Source organism: Dryobates pubescens, chromosome 29, assembly GCF_014839835.1.
Source record: "Dryobates pubescens isolate bDryPub1 chromosome 29, bDryPub1.pri, whole genome shotgun sequence".
NCBI lineage: Eukaryota > Metazoa > Chordata > Aves > Piciformes > Picidae > Dryobates > Dryobates pubescens.
Window position 1 is genome coordinate 9,248,311 of NC_071640.1, and position 13,287 is coordinate 9,261,597.

A 13,287-nucleotide genomic window follows, 5' to 3' on the forward strand; every position below is an offset into this window, starting at 1 on the left:
GTCCTTTAGAAAAGCCCAGCAAAGGCAGAGCAAGGGCTGGTTTGGGGAGACTGCTGGGAGCCCAGACCAGAGCTTCAGCACAGAGTTGGGCTTTTTCCTGGGTCATTTCTGAGTAAGAACATAGCTGCACCCAAATGGGCTTCAGCTTTCACAGGCTCACACAATTGGTTTTGTTGGAAGAGATATTTAGGAGCATTGAGTCCAACCATTTACCCAGCACTGCCAGGTCACCATTACACCACCTCTCTCAGCACCACACCTACACACTAGCCCTATGAGGAGAGGCTGAGGGAGCTGGGGGTTGTTTAGCCTGGAGAAGAAGCTCAGGTGAGACCTCATTGCTGTCTACAGCTACCTGAAGGGAGGCTGTAGCCAGGTGGAGGTTGGTCTCTTCTGCCAGGACAACCAGCACCAGAACAAGAGGACACAGTCTCAAGCTGTGCCAGGGGAAGTTTAGGCTGGAGGTGAGGAGAAAGTTCTTCCCAGAGAGAGTTGTTAGCCATTGGAATGTGCTGCCCAGGGAGGTGGTGGAGTCACCATCCCTGGAGGTGTTCCAGAGGGGATTGGATGTGGCACTTGGTGCCATGGTTTAGTTGTCAGGAGGTGTTGGGTGCCAAGTTGGACTTGATGATCTCTGAGGTCTTTTCCAACCTTATTGATTCTGTGATTCTATAGCTTTAAAACCTCTTGAGGGATGGGGATTCATCCATTGTCCTGGGCAGCATGGAACAACCCTTCTGAGGAAGAAATTGTTCCTCATGTCCAACCTAAACCTCCCCTGGTACAACTCAAGGCCATTTCCTCTTGTCCTGTTGCCCTACTCTGATCTATTGTTGAGACATCCCAACTGCAGATCCTCTGCTCCAGGGGCAGGGAGATCTGTAGTGAAGTTTATTGTGCTCAAGAGTTACTCCATCCACGTTTTCATTCCCGCTAATCCCTCTGCACAGGGGCTTGGTGTTGCTTCTCCTGCCATCTGCCAGTTGGTTTTGCTGGCTGGCACTGATGGCAGAGCTCACTGGCTCCCCCAGCTCTCTGTCCCTGCTGTCTTTTGCCCTGCCCAGCCCCAGTGAGCAGGGGCACCTCCCAGGATTGTGGTGTTGGCTTCCAAAGCTTTCTGACCCTGGAGAGCTTCTCGCTGCACCACTGCAGCTGGCTGGAGAGCTGTCTGTGAGCATTGAGGGATGGGTGGGAGGGGAGGTGTGCTTGCTTTTGCAAATTTTGTGCTGAGCTTTTTGCCTGCCATAATTAATGTTTATTAGGATGTGTAATTGCAAACAGAAAGGAAACACGTTCCGTGGTGATTAAAAGCCCAGACTGGGGGAATATCCCAAGAATGGCCTCAAGCAAAGTGGGGGCTAAGGGAGGGAGAGCTCTGGGGACCTTCTCACCCAGTCCTGAAGAAAGAGTCATCATTTTTTGCTGTGGGCAGGAGAGAAGGCTGAGCTCAGCACATGGATCAGTGCCAGAGCAAGAGTCCCAGGTGACAGTTCAGAAAAGCGGTGACTGATCCCCTGGCTGTGATCCTGCGGCTCCTGCTTACTTAAGGTCCCCTCCAGTTGCCTCTAGCACCCTGGAAGGTCCCTCAGGAACTCCAGAGGGCACATGGGCAGAGTCCCAGAGCTCCCTATCCCCATTAGCGTGGGAAGAGCAGCAGAGGCAGCTGCGGAGGAGCAGGAGATGCTGTTGGCAGGCAGCTCTTGTGTCCTCCAGGGAGCCACGTTCCTGCCGGTTTGCAGAGCTCTTGTTCGTACAGTGGGGCTGGCAGACACGGAGGACACCACAGGAGATGAGAGTTGTATCTGCAGATTCACACACACACTTACCCTGCTGCTGTTTTGCAGGCAGCTGGGCAGTGAAAAGCACAGATTGTGCTGGGCGTCCTCTCCTCCCTCATGTTTATTCTGCCTGTGCAGCTAGAGAGCTGCCTGCTCCCATGGCTTCTGCTGCTTCCTGCCTAAACTGGGCTACTGCACCCCAAGCTGCCTCTGCAGGGCCCTGCCTGTGCCCTGCCTATGCCTTGCCTGCTCTGCAGAGTTGGGCAGCATCCCACCCTTTTGCTGCCAACAGAGAATTCCAGCCAGGAAGCACGCAAGGTTATCTGTGAGTCTGCTTTGACCTGAGAGTTGTGGCTTCTCCAGGTCATCTCATAGAATCAGAGAATGGTTTGGGTTCAAGGTCATCTAGTCCAACTCCCCTGCAGTCACCAGGGACATGTACAACCACAACAGCTTGCTCAGAGCCCCAGCAACCTGACCTGGAATGGTTCCAGGGATGGGGCATCTCCCACCACCCTGGGCCAGGGTCTCAGTGTAAAAAATGTCCTCCTTTGCTCCAGTCTAAATCTCCCTTTCAGCTTAAAATATTCAGTCCTTGTTCTCATATCTTTTGGCCAGACAAGTCTCGTGCCTCTCACACTCCCCTTCCTGCCCTTATCTGGTGCCTACAAGGAAGACACTGAGGTTTGCAAGGTCCAAGGTTCAGAGCTGAGGGCACAGGAGCCAGTGACTGGTGGACATCAGGCACAGGGATGCCTGAAACATCCCTGGAGGTGTTCAAGAGGGGGACTGGACGTGGCACTTGGTGCCATGGTTTAGTAGTCATGAGGTGTTGGGTGACAGGTTGGACTTGACGATCTTTGAGGTCTCTTCCAACCTTATTGATTCTATGATTCTATGATCTCATTTGCTGCAGGTGGGGCAGAAACAGCTGTAGGGAAACGACACAGGGTTTCTAGGAGGTGGTGAGGACCTTCTCACTCAGGCAGGCTAGGCCAGCACTCCCTAAAGCACCTTTCTGCCTGTGAGCAGTTTGCTTCTTGAGCAGCCAAGAGTGAGGCAGGCTCAGCAGCCCATCTCCTGCTGGCGTCAGCGAGCGCAGGGTCCAGGGTCCCCTGAACTTGTATTAATATGTACAGCATTTTGCTCCCATGGAAAATTGATTTTCTTTTTTTAAGCACGAAGCAGAGCACTTTTATAACCTTTCTTCTGCTTGACAGAGGCCATTTATAACCTGCCTTCATCTCTACCTGTACAAGCTCCAGTCTAACTCATCTTCAAGAAATTCCATAATGCATTTTTAATTGCAGGCTGCTCCTAGGCCAGATTTATTTAGGGTTTTTTTCCCAAGGCCTGGGCCTTTCTGGGGTTGGGGTGGGGGTGTGTATGTGTGTGTGTCTCTGTGTGTGTGTGTTTGGAGAGAAGGGATATGGAACATGAGTGGAGGAGAAGAGAGCTTTAATCTGGGCGACAGTTTAGTGATGGCATTTGCTGCCTGCTGGCTTTTATCTTGTGGGGCAAGGAAAGCCAGCTGGGGAACTGGAATTAAAACCCAGAGCCAGATCTCCAGCTTACATGAATTGTTCCCTTGGCTCTGGAAAACTGATGAGCGTGGGCTGTAATCCTGTCCTCCCCCGGTCCTGCCCTCACCATGGGCTGATCCTGCCTGCAGCTGCCTCCTCCCATGCAAGGCAAGACACACAGCCTGAGTCCTGTGTTCACTTCTGGGTGCCACAGTGTAAGAAGGAAATGGAGGTCCCGAAGCCTGTGCAGAGAAGAGCAGCGAGGCCAATAAGGGGTTTGGAGGGCAGGTTGTATGAGGAGCAGCTGAGGGAACTGGGGTTGTCTGGAGAAGAGAAGGCTGAGAGGAGACCTCATTGCTCTCTACAACAGGCATCCTGGCCTGCATCAGGAGCAGTGTGGCCAGCAGGAGCAGGGAAGTCATTCTGCCCTGTGCTCAGCACTGGTTAGATCACACCTTGAGTCCTGTGTCCAGTTCTGGGCTCCTCCATTTAGGAAAGATGTTGAGATGCTGGAAGGTGTCCAGAGAAGGGCAACAAAGCTGGGGAGGGGTCTGGAGCACAGCCCTGGGAGGAGAGGCTGAGGGAGCTGGGGTTGCTTAGCCTGGAGAAGAGGAGGCTCAGAGGAGACCTTATTGCTGTCTACAACTACCTGAAGGGAAGTTGTAGCCAGGTGGAGGTTGGTCTCTTCTCCCAGGCAATCAGCACCAGAACAAGAGGACACAATCTCAAGCTGTGCCAGGGGAGGTTTAGGCTGGATGTTAGGAAGAAGTTCTTCATAAAAAGAGAAATTGGCCATTGGAATGTGCTGCCCAGGGAGCTGGTGGAGTCGCCATCACTGGGGGTGTTTAAGAAGAGATTGGATGAGGCACTTGATGCCATGGTTTAGTTGATTAGATGGTGTTGGATGATAGGTTGGACTCAATGATCTCAAAGGTCTCTTCCAACCTGGTTAATTCTATTCTATTCTATTCTATTCTATTCTATTCTATTCTATTCTATTCTATTCTATTCTATTCTATTCTATCCTATCCTATCCTATCCTATCCTATCCTATCCTATCCTATCCTATCCTATTCCTGAAAGGAGGTTGGAGTGAGATAGGTGTTGGTCGTTTCTCCCAAGTAACTAATGACAGGATGAGAGGAAATGGGCCCAAGTTGTGCCAGGGGAGGTTTAGGCTGGATATTAGGAAAAATTTCTTCCCTGCAAGAGTGGTCAGGCACTGGGACAGGCTGCCCAGGGAAGTGGTAGAGTCACCATTGCTGGTGGAGTTCAAGAAGCATGTAGACATGGCACTTCAAGATACAGTTTAATGGCCATAGTAGTTGGGTTATGGTTGGATTTGATGATCTTAAAGATCTTTTCCAACCTTAATGATTCTGAGATTCCCTGGTGCCCAGGCCATGTTTGCTGGCCTGCCTGCTTTGGGTTGAGATGGTTTTCTGGCTTACTCCCCAGCTCTGAGATGGTTTACTGGCTTGGTCCTAGGTGTTGAGATGTTTTTTTCCTGGGTTACACCACACTTCTCTGCATCTCAGAGGAACAGGGAACAAATACAGAGGTTTTCTCCAGCATGTTATGGAGCAGGTTGTCACCCTTCTTCCCACACTGACTTGAGGCTTCATCACTGTGTAACTTTGCTGCCTTAAGCATTTCACCTTCTCCAGAGGGATGGTGGGGAGCAAAGCTTTTGCAGCATGGCCCTTGTCCTGTGATCTGCACCCCTTCCCCAAAGGCTGTGTGAAGTCATGCAAGGCCCTTGGGGCTGCTCCATTCATCCCTCAGGGCAAACTCATCCCCTTTAGATGCAGACAGTTCTCTGGTGGGCTGTGCCCTGAGGGGGACTGTGTCTCCAGGGTAGGTGACCTTACCACATCCCATCTCTCGCTGCAGTGCCCCGAGGACCTCCGACCCATGAAGGATGGCACCGGTTGTTACGACTACTCCAAAGGCATCGACTGCTCAGATGGCTTCAACGGTGGCTGTGAGCAGCTCTGTCTCCAGCAGACCCTCCCTCTGCCCCACGACCCCTCATCCAGCACCATCTTCATGTTCTGTGGGTGAGTCCCCCCCAGCCCTTCTGCATCTTCCGCTAGCAGATAAATAACCTGTGCCCTTTTCCTTCCCGTGCCACCCATCCCAAGCCGGCGTGCCCAAGAAAAGGCTGCTTCTGAAGCTGGTTTCCAGCAGGGACAGAGGCACCTGGTTTGCCTGTGGGCAAGAGCATAAGGGAGTGCAAGGAGCAGTGTGAGCAGATGCACCTTCCTCCTCCTCTCCCCCGCTGTGTGCCAGTACAGTCTGATCTGTGACTCACCCTGGAGAGACCCAAAAATTGTACGCTGCGTGTTGGAGGGGGAAGGTGGAGGATTTGTTTAAAAAATACTACTTTATTGCTTTTTGCCTCCCCTGTGCCTCTCTTAAAATAGAGTTTCATCCCTGATTTTGGCCAGGAGCCTATAATCCTACACAGTTTAGTGTCTTCTCTTGGGAAAATCTCCCCGGCTGCAGCGTGTTTGAAAGGAGCTCGGTGATTATCTGGCTTGATGCTGCACATCTGCAGTCAGCCTCCGCCTGCCCTGTCCCATGCCTGGCCCCAGGGGCCCTGCAGATTGCATCCCATGGCTCAGTCACGCTCTTGGGTACAAAAGGGGTGTTGCAGTGGGAAGGATTGGCACCTGGGAAGGAGTGGGATGGAGTGGTACTTGGGAAGGAGTGGCACCTGGGAAGGAGTGGCACTTGGTGCTGTAGTTTAGTAGTCATGAGGTGTTGGGTGACAGGTTGGACATGATGATCTTTGAGGGCCTTTCCAACCTTATTGGTTCTATGACTCTATGATTGGGGTGAAGGAGGGGAAAAGGAGCTCTTTTAGGAGGGAAACAGCCACAAGTGAGAAGGGCAGCAAAGTCTTGTCAGTAACTCTGAGGAGCACCCATGGCCTCATGCAGCTCAGCCCTCCTGCTGCTCCCCAGAGAAGAGCAGCCCAGAGAGCTCTGCTTGTGTCAGCTTCTTCCTTTTCCCTTTTTGCTGGTTTTTTTTTGGTTCTCTCCCCACCCTCAACTTCTTTTTTGATTGTTGTTTAGCAGCACAGAGCAGTTGAGTCACTGAGCCAGGAGCACACTGCCTCTGCCGTGCCAGTGGAAATCCACACAGGCACAAGCAACCTTTCGGGGAAGGGGCTAGAAAATCTTGAGATTTCATGGCCTCTATCCACACCCACACAGCAGATCTGCATTTCAATCTCCCATCCCCAAGGACAGAGACTCTTTCACTTTTTTTTCTTTTTCCATAATCCCTTCTCAAGGCAGAGCTGTACTTGGGGAGCAGGCAAGGAGAAGCACGACAGACGGGTGGGAGTTCCACTTGCGGCAGGGAAACGTGGTAGAGGAATAGCAGGGGGGAGCAAGCCTGAGAGGGAGGTGGGTTGATGTCAGCAGAGCACTGTGGCCACAAGGAAGAAGGGACAGGCAGGGAAAGGAGGTTTCCTTGCCAAATGGATGCTGCAATGCTGAGGAAAAGGCTGGGGGAAGGAGAAGAGAAGGAAGGGAGGCAGGATGAGCACCTAAAAGACCTGTAGGTGTGACACTTAGGGACATGGTTTAGTGGTGGGCCTGGTAATGTTGGATTAATGGCTGGACTCAGTCTGAAGAGTCTCTTCCAACCTAAATAATTCAATGATTCTGTGATTCCATATCCAACTGCTGTCTCCAGTGTCTGTCATTAAATCACATCCCTGCTGCCTGCCCCAGTTTCCTATAGCATCTGATGAAGATGGCAGTGAGCATCGTACCCACAACAAGCTTGAATGTGGGAGCACGAGCAAAGGAGCAGCCACACTGGAGCTGCTTCCTTGCAGGAGAGCACTGCTTGGTGGAAAAAGGGGCTGGAGCTCTGTTTCACTTCACTCTTGCCTGGGAAACATTTGTGCTTGCACCACAGCAGTGTTAAAGGGCACCAGGCAGGCAGGCACTGTTGGTGGTGTTCGAGCAGCAGCTGCCCAGAGTGCTCAGCTCCACTCTCCAGGTGCCAGGCAGGTGCCAGGCAGGAGAGCATGGTCACAGGCAGACAGGGTTGTCCTGCTGCAGGAAGGGTGGGTGTTGAGTGACCATCTCATTTGCTGGTTGCCCAGCCAAGCCACTGCAAAGGATGTGCACTCTGCAAGCTCAGTACCACCTCTGTACCTTCCCAGCCAGCCACTGAAGGTGCTGATGATACTGTTGGATGCTTGGTTGGCCTTGGCAGAGGCTCATTCCATGGCAGGGCTCATGGGCTGGCATGCTGTGTGCCTGGCCTGTGTGATGCAGCTTGTGGTGCTCTGCAGGTGCGTGGAGGAGTACAAACTGGCCCCAGATGGGAAGTCCTGCCTGATGCTGTCTGACATCTGCGAGGGCCCCAAGTGCCTGAAGGCGGACGCCAAGTTCAACGACACCCTCTTTGGGGAGATGCTGCATGGCTATAACAACAGGAGCCAGCATGTCAACCAAGGGCAGGTGTTCCAGATGACTTTCAGGTATGGCCTGGTTCTGCTCCTAGTCTTGGGAACGCTGGGGTGGTGAGATGCGGCCAAAGTCCATCGGAACAGAGCCAACATGTTCACTAGGGAAAGAGAGCAAGAGGGTGGCAAGCATCTGTAGCCTTCTTACCTGCTCATCCTTCCTGCAGGCAGCATAGGACCCTCCTGGGCCAGAGTGTCTCTTGTCCTATGAGTGGTTGATCACTTCCTGTGGGCTGCTCTCAGTGGTGTTGCCTCATCTCTTTCTGAACACTGATTTCTTTCACCTCCACCATATCCTGCAACAGCAAGTTATGCCATTTGATTGCATGTAGCGTGGAAGAACATTTCCTGGGGTGTGTTTTCAGCCTGTGTGAGCTGGTTTTGTTCAGTGTCCCCAGTTCCAGTGCTGGGAGGAGCTGTGGATGTAGCATGAGAAGTAACATCAATAGACTGGAGGTAAATTCCCCACCAGAGTGCTGGTAGCAGATAGCCGAAGGTGCTTGCAGCCTCCTTCCCAGGTACACAGGAGTACTGAGGGCCAGGTGTGGGTGGGGAAAGCAGGGTCTGAAGTGCCCAGATCTTCACCTTGCAGTGCTCATGGAGCAGATGTTGCTGATAGCTGCTGAATTCAGGGCTGGCAAATGAGTTGATTTCTTTCTTTATTTATCTTCATGCCAATGCATGCAGCTACATTTGAATCAACTGTAAACCAAGGGGGGAGTATGAGTTTCAAAGCAGCAATATGGTCAGGAGAGGACCACTTCCCACCCAGACACAACTCTTCCTTGCCTAGCATCTGCCAGTGCACTGAAGGTTTCTTTCCTGTTAAGGTGCTGAGACCTTATTGCTGCCTCTGATTTTAGCTGCAGTTGTGGGTGGTCATCACTGCTGGCCATGGTGGCTTTTTGGGTGCTGCTCCCCAGCTGAGTGCAGAGCCTTCCTGGCTGTGAGAGCTCACTGAGCTCTGCCCCTTTGCTGCCTCGATGGCAGGTGAATTATGAGCTCCATCAGCACAAAGGCTCTTGGAAAGCCACAGCCAGCAGACTGATTTGAGCTAGCAGAGCCACAGCCTGTGCTGGAAGTGAAGATTGACTGTACATAAAGGCAATTTCCTAGTGGGCTGCTCTTTGCATTCTCTCTCCCTCAAGCATCAGTGGGTCCACCAGAGCAGAGCCAGGGCTGCAGAGCTGAAATTTTCCATGAGTTGGTGAGCTGAGCAAGTTTGGGGCTTCAAAACCTTCCCAAGCTCATCTCCTGGAAATACCAGACCTGGATGGGCTCCCTCCAAATGAGGTCTAGGCCCAGCTTGTGCTGTCACTCCCTAAGCACCAAACCTGCTTCCCAGCTCATCTGTAGCCTGCCCTTTGCTTGCACTGCAAAACAGGAGGGGTGGAAGCAATCCTTCCCCTGCCTCAGCCAGGCCTGGGGTCTCAGGGCTGTTTTGTCACTGCTGCCCTCAGGGCTAAATTCCAGCCAAAAACCATGCAAGGATGTGTGTGGGTCTGATTTGTCCTGGGACTTACAGCTTTTCTGAGTCATGTCAGAATCACAGAGAGGTTTGGGTTGGAAGGGACTTTAAAGGTCATCCAGACCAACCTCCTGCAGTCAGCAGGGCCATCTGCAACTACAGCAGGTTGCTCAGAGCCCTGTCCAACCTGACCTGCAATGGTTCCAGGGATGGGGCATCTGCCACCTCTCTGAGCAACCTGGGCCTTTCTCACCATGCTCAGTGTGACAAATGTCTTCCTTCTATGTAATCTTAAATCTACAGCCTGGGTTGCCTGAGGGCATCCTGGGGATGGAAGGTTTGAGCAGTTCCAGGCTGGACCAGGTATGGTTCTTGCTGGGGCTGCCCTCAGCCTTTTTTACTCTCTGTGTAAATCACAGGTGTGTTAGGATTGCATCTTCCAGGGCTCAGAGTACTCCCTGGGGCTCTGGCTGGCAGGTTTTCAGGTTGAAAAAAGGGCTGTTAGTGATGTGTCCTCCTTCCCATGGCTGGCACCACTCCTGCCACACTGGGTGGGTGATGGCCAGGGTGTATGCAGGGATGGGAAGCATTTTCCAGTGGGTTCCCAGTTCTCTGCACAACCTCACCATCACAAACTGGGTTTTCTATGCCTGCTGTTGGCTGCAGGGCTACTCCTGGATCTGTGAGGGAGAGGAGAAAGCAGCTACCTGTAGATAGTGCCTCATGTTGGAGGCTGCAGTGTGCAATTCGCTGCCTCGGCAGAGCTCAGAGCCTGGTGGGAGGCAGCATAACCTGCTCCAGAAATGCTTTCAGCAGCCTGGAAGGTTAGCACAGCCTCCCTTTCTGGTTTGAATGCAGGCTGTTGGCTCCAGAAGCACAGGGAGCTGATGAGAAGGGCTCACTTGCCTGCATGCAGCATCCTTCCCCACGGCCAGGCTGCCCGGGCTGTCAGAGGGTTAGACCACAGAAGCACCATTACATCATCTCCTAACAAGGGAAGAGAAGAAGGTTAATGGAGAAGAAATTATTAACTAAAAGATGTAATTTGCCTCTGATTTTCATAGATATTCAAGAACCTCTCTGAGCATTAAGACACCAGCTGTTAGAGAAGCCCTTAATTTGATGCATTTGAAACATAGCAGGAAGCTGCCTAATACCAGGGATTAAAAGCCTGTTTCTACGAAGTAGGAGCAAGAACCTGCTATCAGAACAAGGGGCTGAGTATTTTACAGGGATTTATGACTGCTGAGATCCTTTAGCTATGCAGATGTGACAGTCCTTTGAATGGTGTCTGCTTCCCATGGCGCCACATCTTCAATGCCGTTAATAAATAGGATCTTCTCAATCTGCCAGGCATGGCAGCGTGGTGTGCAGGGAGCCTTTGTGCTGGGAAAAGCCATCTCACACACCCTGGCCTGGGCACCACCTAGCAATTACACCCATGTTTCCATCCCATGAAGGTTGAGGCAGTCTCTTTGCCACCCAGTGGCACTGATTAGAGCCTCTGTCCTTCTGCTGGACATGCCTTGGCAAGGCACTGGGATGGAGCTGGTGCAGCACCAGCAGCTTTGTTGTCTGGCTGGCTCAAGAGGATGGGGATGTGCGGCAGGGACCTTTAGAAAGCAGAGTAAAGGTGTTGTTTGGCATGAGCATGCAATACACCAGGCTTTGGAGATCCCAGACCTGACACCAGCCTGCGGTTCTGGTCAGTGCTGCTTCAGGTTTGGTTTTCCTCTTCAACTTCCTTCATCCAAGGAGGTGGATGAAGGAGATCCTTGGATCCAAGGAGATGGATCCAAGCAGCACCCAAGTGCTTGAGTGACATGACTGAGGAGATGGTGTTGTCCAGTACTGGCTTCTGCAACCAACATACCTGCCACAGGGATGGCCAGCTGCCTGAATGGGTCCTACTGGTGTGTGCTATGTGTGCTCCATACACATTCTAGCACTGGTTGTGTTACACAGAGCCTGTCCCTGCTCACATGTCCCTTCATGCTGGTGCCAAGGACCCTTTCCCCATCCATCAGTGACAGTGAAGCCAAAGCCCAGCAGGATGTGAGCACCTCAGCATCCCTGCAGCTTAGGTTATAGCCATCATGAATTAGGAGCTCTCTGGACAGTTTGCTTCTGTACTGAGGTGGCTTAACAACCACTGATTATCTCTGTGTGGTGGTTGGGGTGCTTGACTGTCCTGTTGGACAAGGCAGCATCAGTCAGGGTTTGTGCTTGGAGGACTGCACCATGTCCACTGGTGGGTTGCTGCTTGGAGAACCTCATCATGTCCATTGCTGAGTTCCTGCTTGGAGCACTGCAGCATTGCTGCTGTTTTGTTGCAAGGATTTCAATCAAAGTGCTCCTTTGGTCTTGCTTGCGCTGTGTGGTCCCTGGCTGGTCACTCTGTTGGGGGGCAGAGGAGAGATCTTTCATCACAGACCAGAACCCTCCCTCACTCCTTCCAAAAGCATGTTCAGAGTCACCTTCTCCTGGGCATCCCTCTCTTTTCAGCAAGATGCTAGGTGGTGTTAATCACTGGAGGGGATTGGAGCTGATCTATTCCAGTCACACCTCGTGGTTCAGACAGGAGGCTCAGTGCTGGATCCAGCTCACTACAGGCTAGATTAGAGTGATTTTCCCCCAGTTGCTTCACAGTGGGGCAGAGCCCAAACTCTGCACCATCCCTAAGTCACTGGGGGATTATTTTCCAAATGGGTTGTTTGTTCATCCCTTATCTGTTGTGCACTGTCTCTTTGCCATGAGGGAACAGGGATTTTTGTTTAAGAGCTGTTTGCAGTTTCAGACTGTTGCTTTTATTCCCTTAATATGGAGAAAACTCAAATTACTACCCATGGAGCCAGCTTTACTTGCTGGATTATTACTGCATGGCAAACAGGATGGCAGAGCAATGCAGAGCACTCCCCAGGGTGCAGCTGTCTGCCCAAGCCAGGGTACCTTCACATCTCTATCCCTGGCTCTGCCACTCATCCCAGCTCCTGTTCTGGCTTGGCACACCCCTGAGACACAGGGAGCACCTTGCTCATCCACATAGCTGCCACTTGATTCCCTCCAGCACAGATGCAGCAAGTCTGGGGAGTTTCTGAGTATTAGAGTTGTTTAGCCTGGAGGAAAGGAGGCTGAGGGGAGACCTCATTGCTCTCAACAACTGCCTGAAAGGAGGTTGGAGCCAGGTGGGAGTTGGTCTCTTCTCCCAAGGAACAACTGATAGGACAAGGTTTGGGTTGGACATGAAGAACAATTTCTTCTCGCAAAGGGTTGTCAAGCCCTGGAACAGGCTGCTTAGGTCAGTGGTGGAGTCCAGATCCCTGGAGAGAAGGAACAGCTGTGTAGAAGTGGTGCTGAGGGACATGGTGTAGTGGTGACCTGGCTGTGCTGGGCTAATGGTTGGGCTTGAGGATCTCTTCCAAACAAACTGACTCTGTGATTCCATAGCTAGCCAGTATAGCTTGGTGACTGGAAGGGGGAGGGGATGTTTGTCAGCACTTCCTCTCTGCAAAAAGCCTGCAGAACACTGAGTGTTTTCCCCTCTCCATAACCAGTGAGGCCAGCTCTGGAGGATGCTGGGCTGCTATGTCAAGCACCTTCTCACAAACTGGAAGAACCTTCCCTCTGCAGACCGCTCCTTGGGGGATGCTGCTCCCTGTATCCCCACCTGTAAAACAGGGCTGCCACTTCTTCACAGCCCTGAGGAATGGCAAGGGGCTTTTGGAGGTGGTGCTGAGAGCTGGCTGGTGCTGCTGAGGTGTCTGGGGTGCCCTGGGGATGGCTGGGTGCCTGTTCCTCCCCAGCACTGCCAGCCCAGCAGGCAGCTCAGCTGCGCAGAGCTCCGTTAACGCTGTCAGAGGCTCTGGGTCGCTGAACCAACGCAGGGAATTGTCATAATATTGATGGGGGCTTTGGCAAGTTAATTTTAAACCTGTCACTCCTTCCTCTCGCTGCTTCTCAGCCCTTAATAAACTGTCAGGGTGAGCTGACAGCTTGGTGCCGTCCCTGCTGGGGGGCTGCTTTAGG

At 52.3% G+C, this 13,287-nt stretch overlaps 1 protein-coding gene across 1 annotated transcript in view; it reads left to right on the forward strand.

The window, feature by feature from the left end:
* Positions 1-13,287, forward strand: part of ASTN2 (astrotactin 2) — a 423,548-nt gene that overhangs the window by 253,519 nt on the left and 156,742 nt on the right. Inside the window, exons 12-13 of the mRNA XM_054174585.1 lie at positions 5,195-5,361; positions 7,620-7,808. Coding sequence (XP_054030560.1) covers positions 5,195-5,361; positions 7,620-7,808 — 356 coding nt within the window. The remainder of the gene's footprint in view (positions 1-5,194; positions 5,362-7,619; positions 7,809-13,287) is intronic.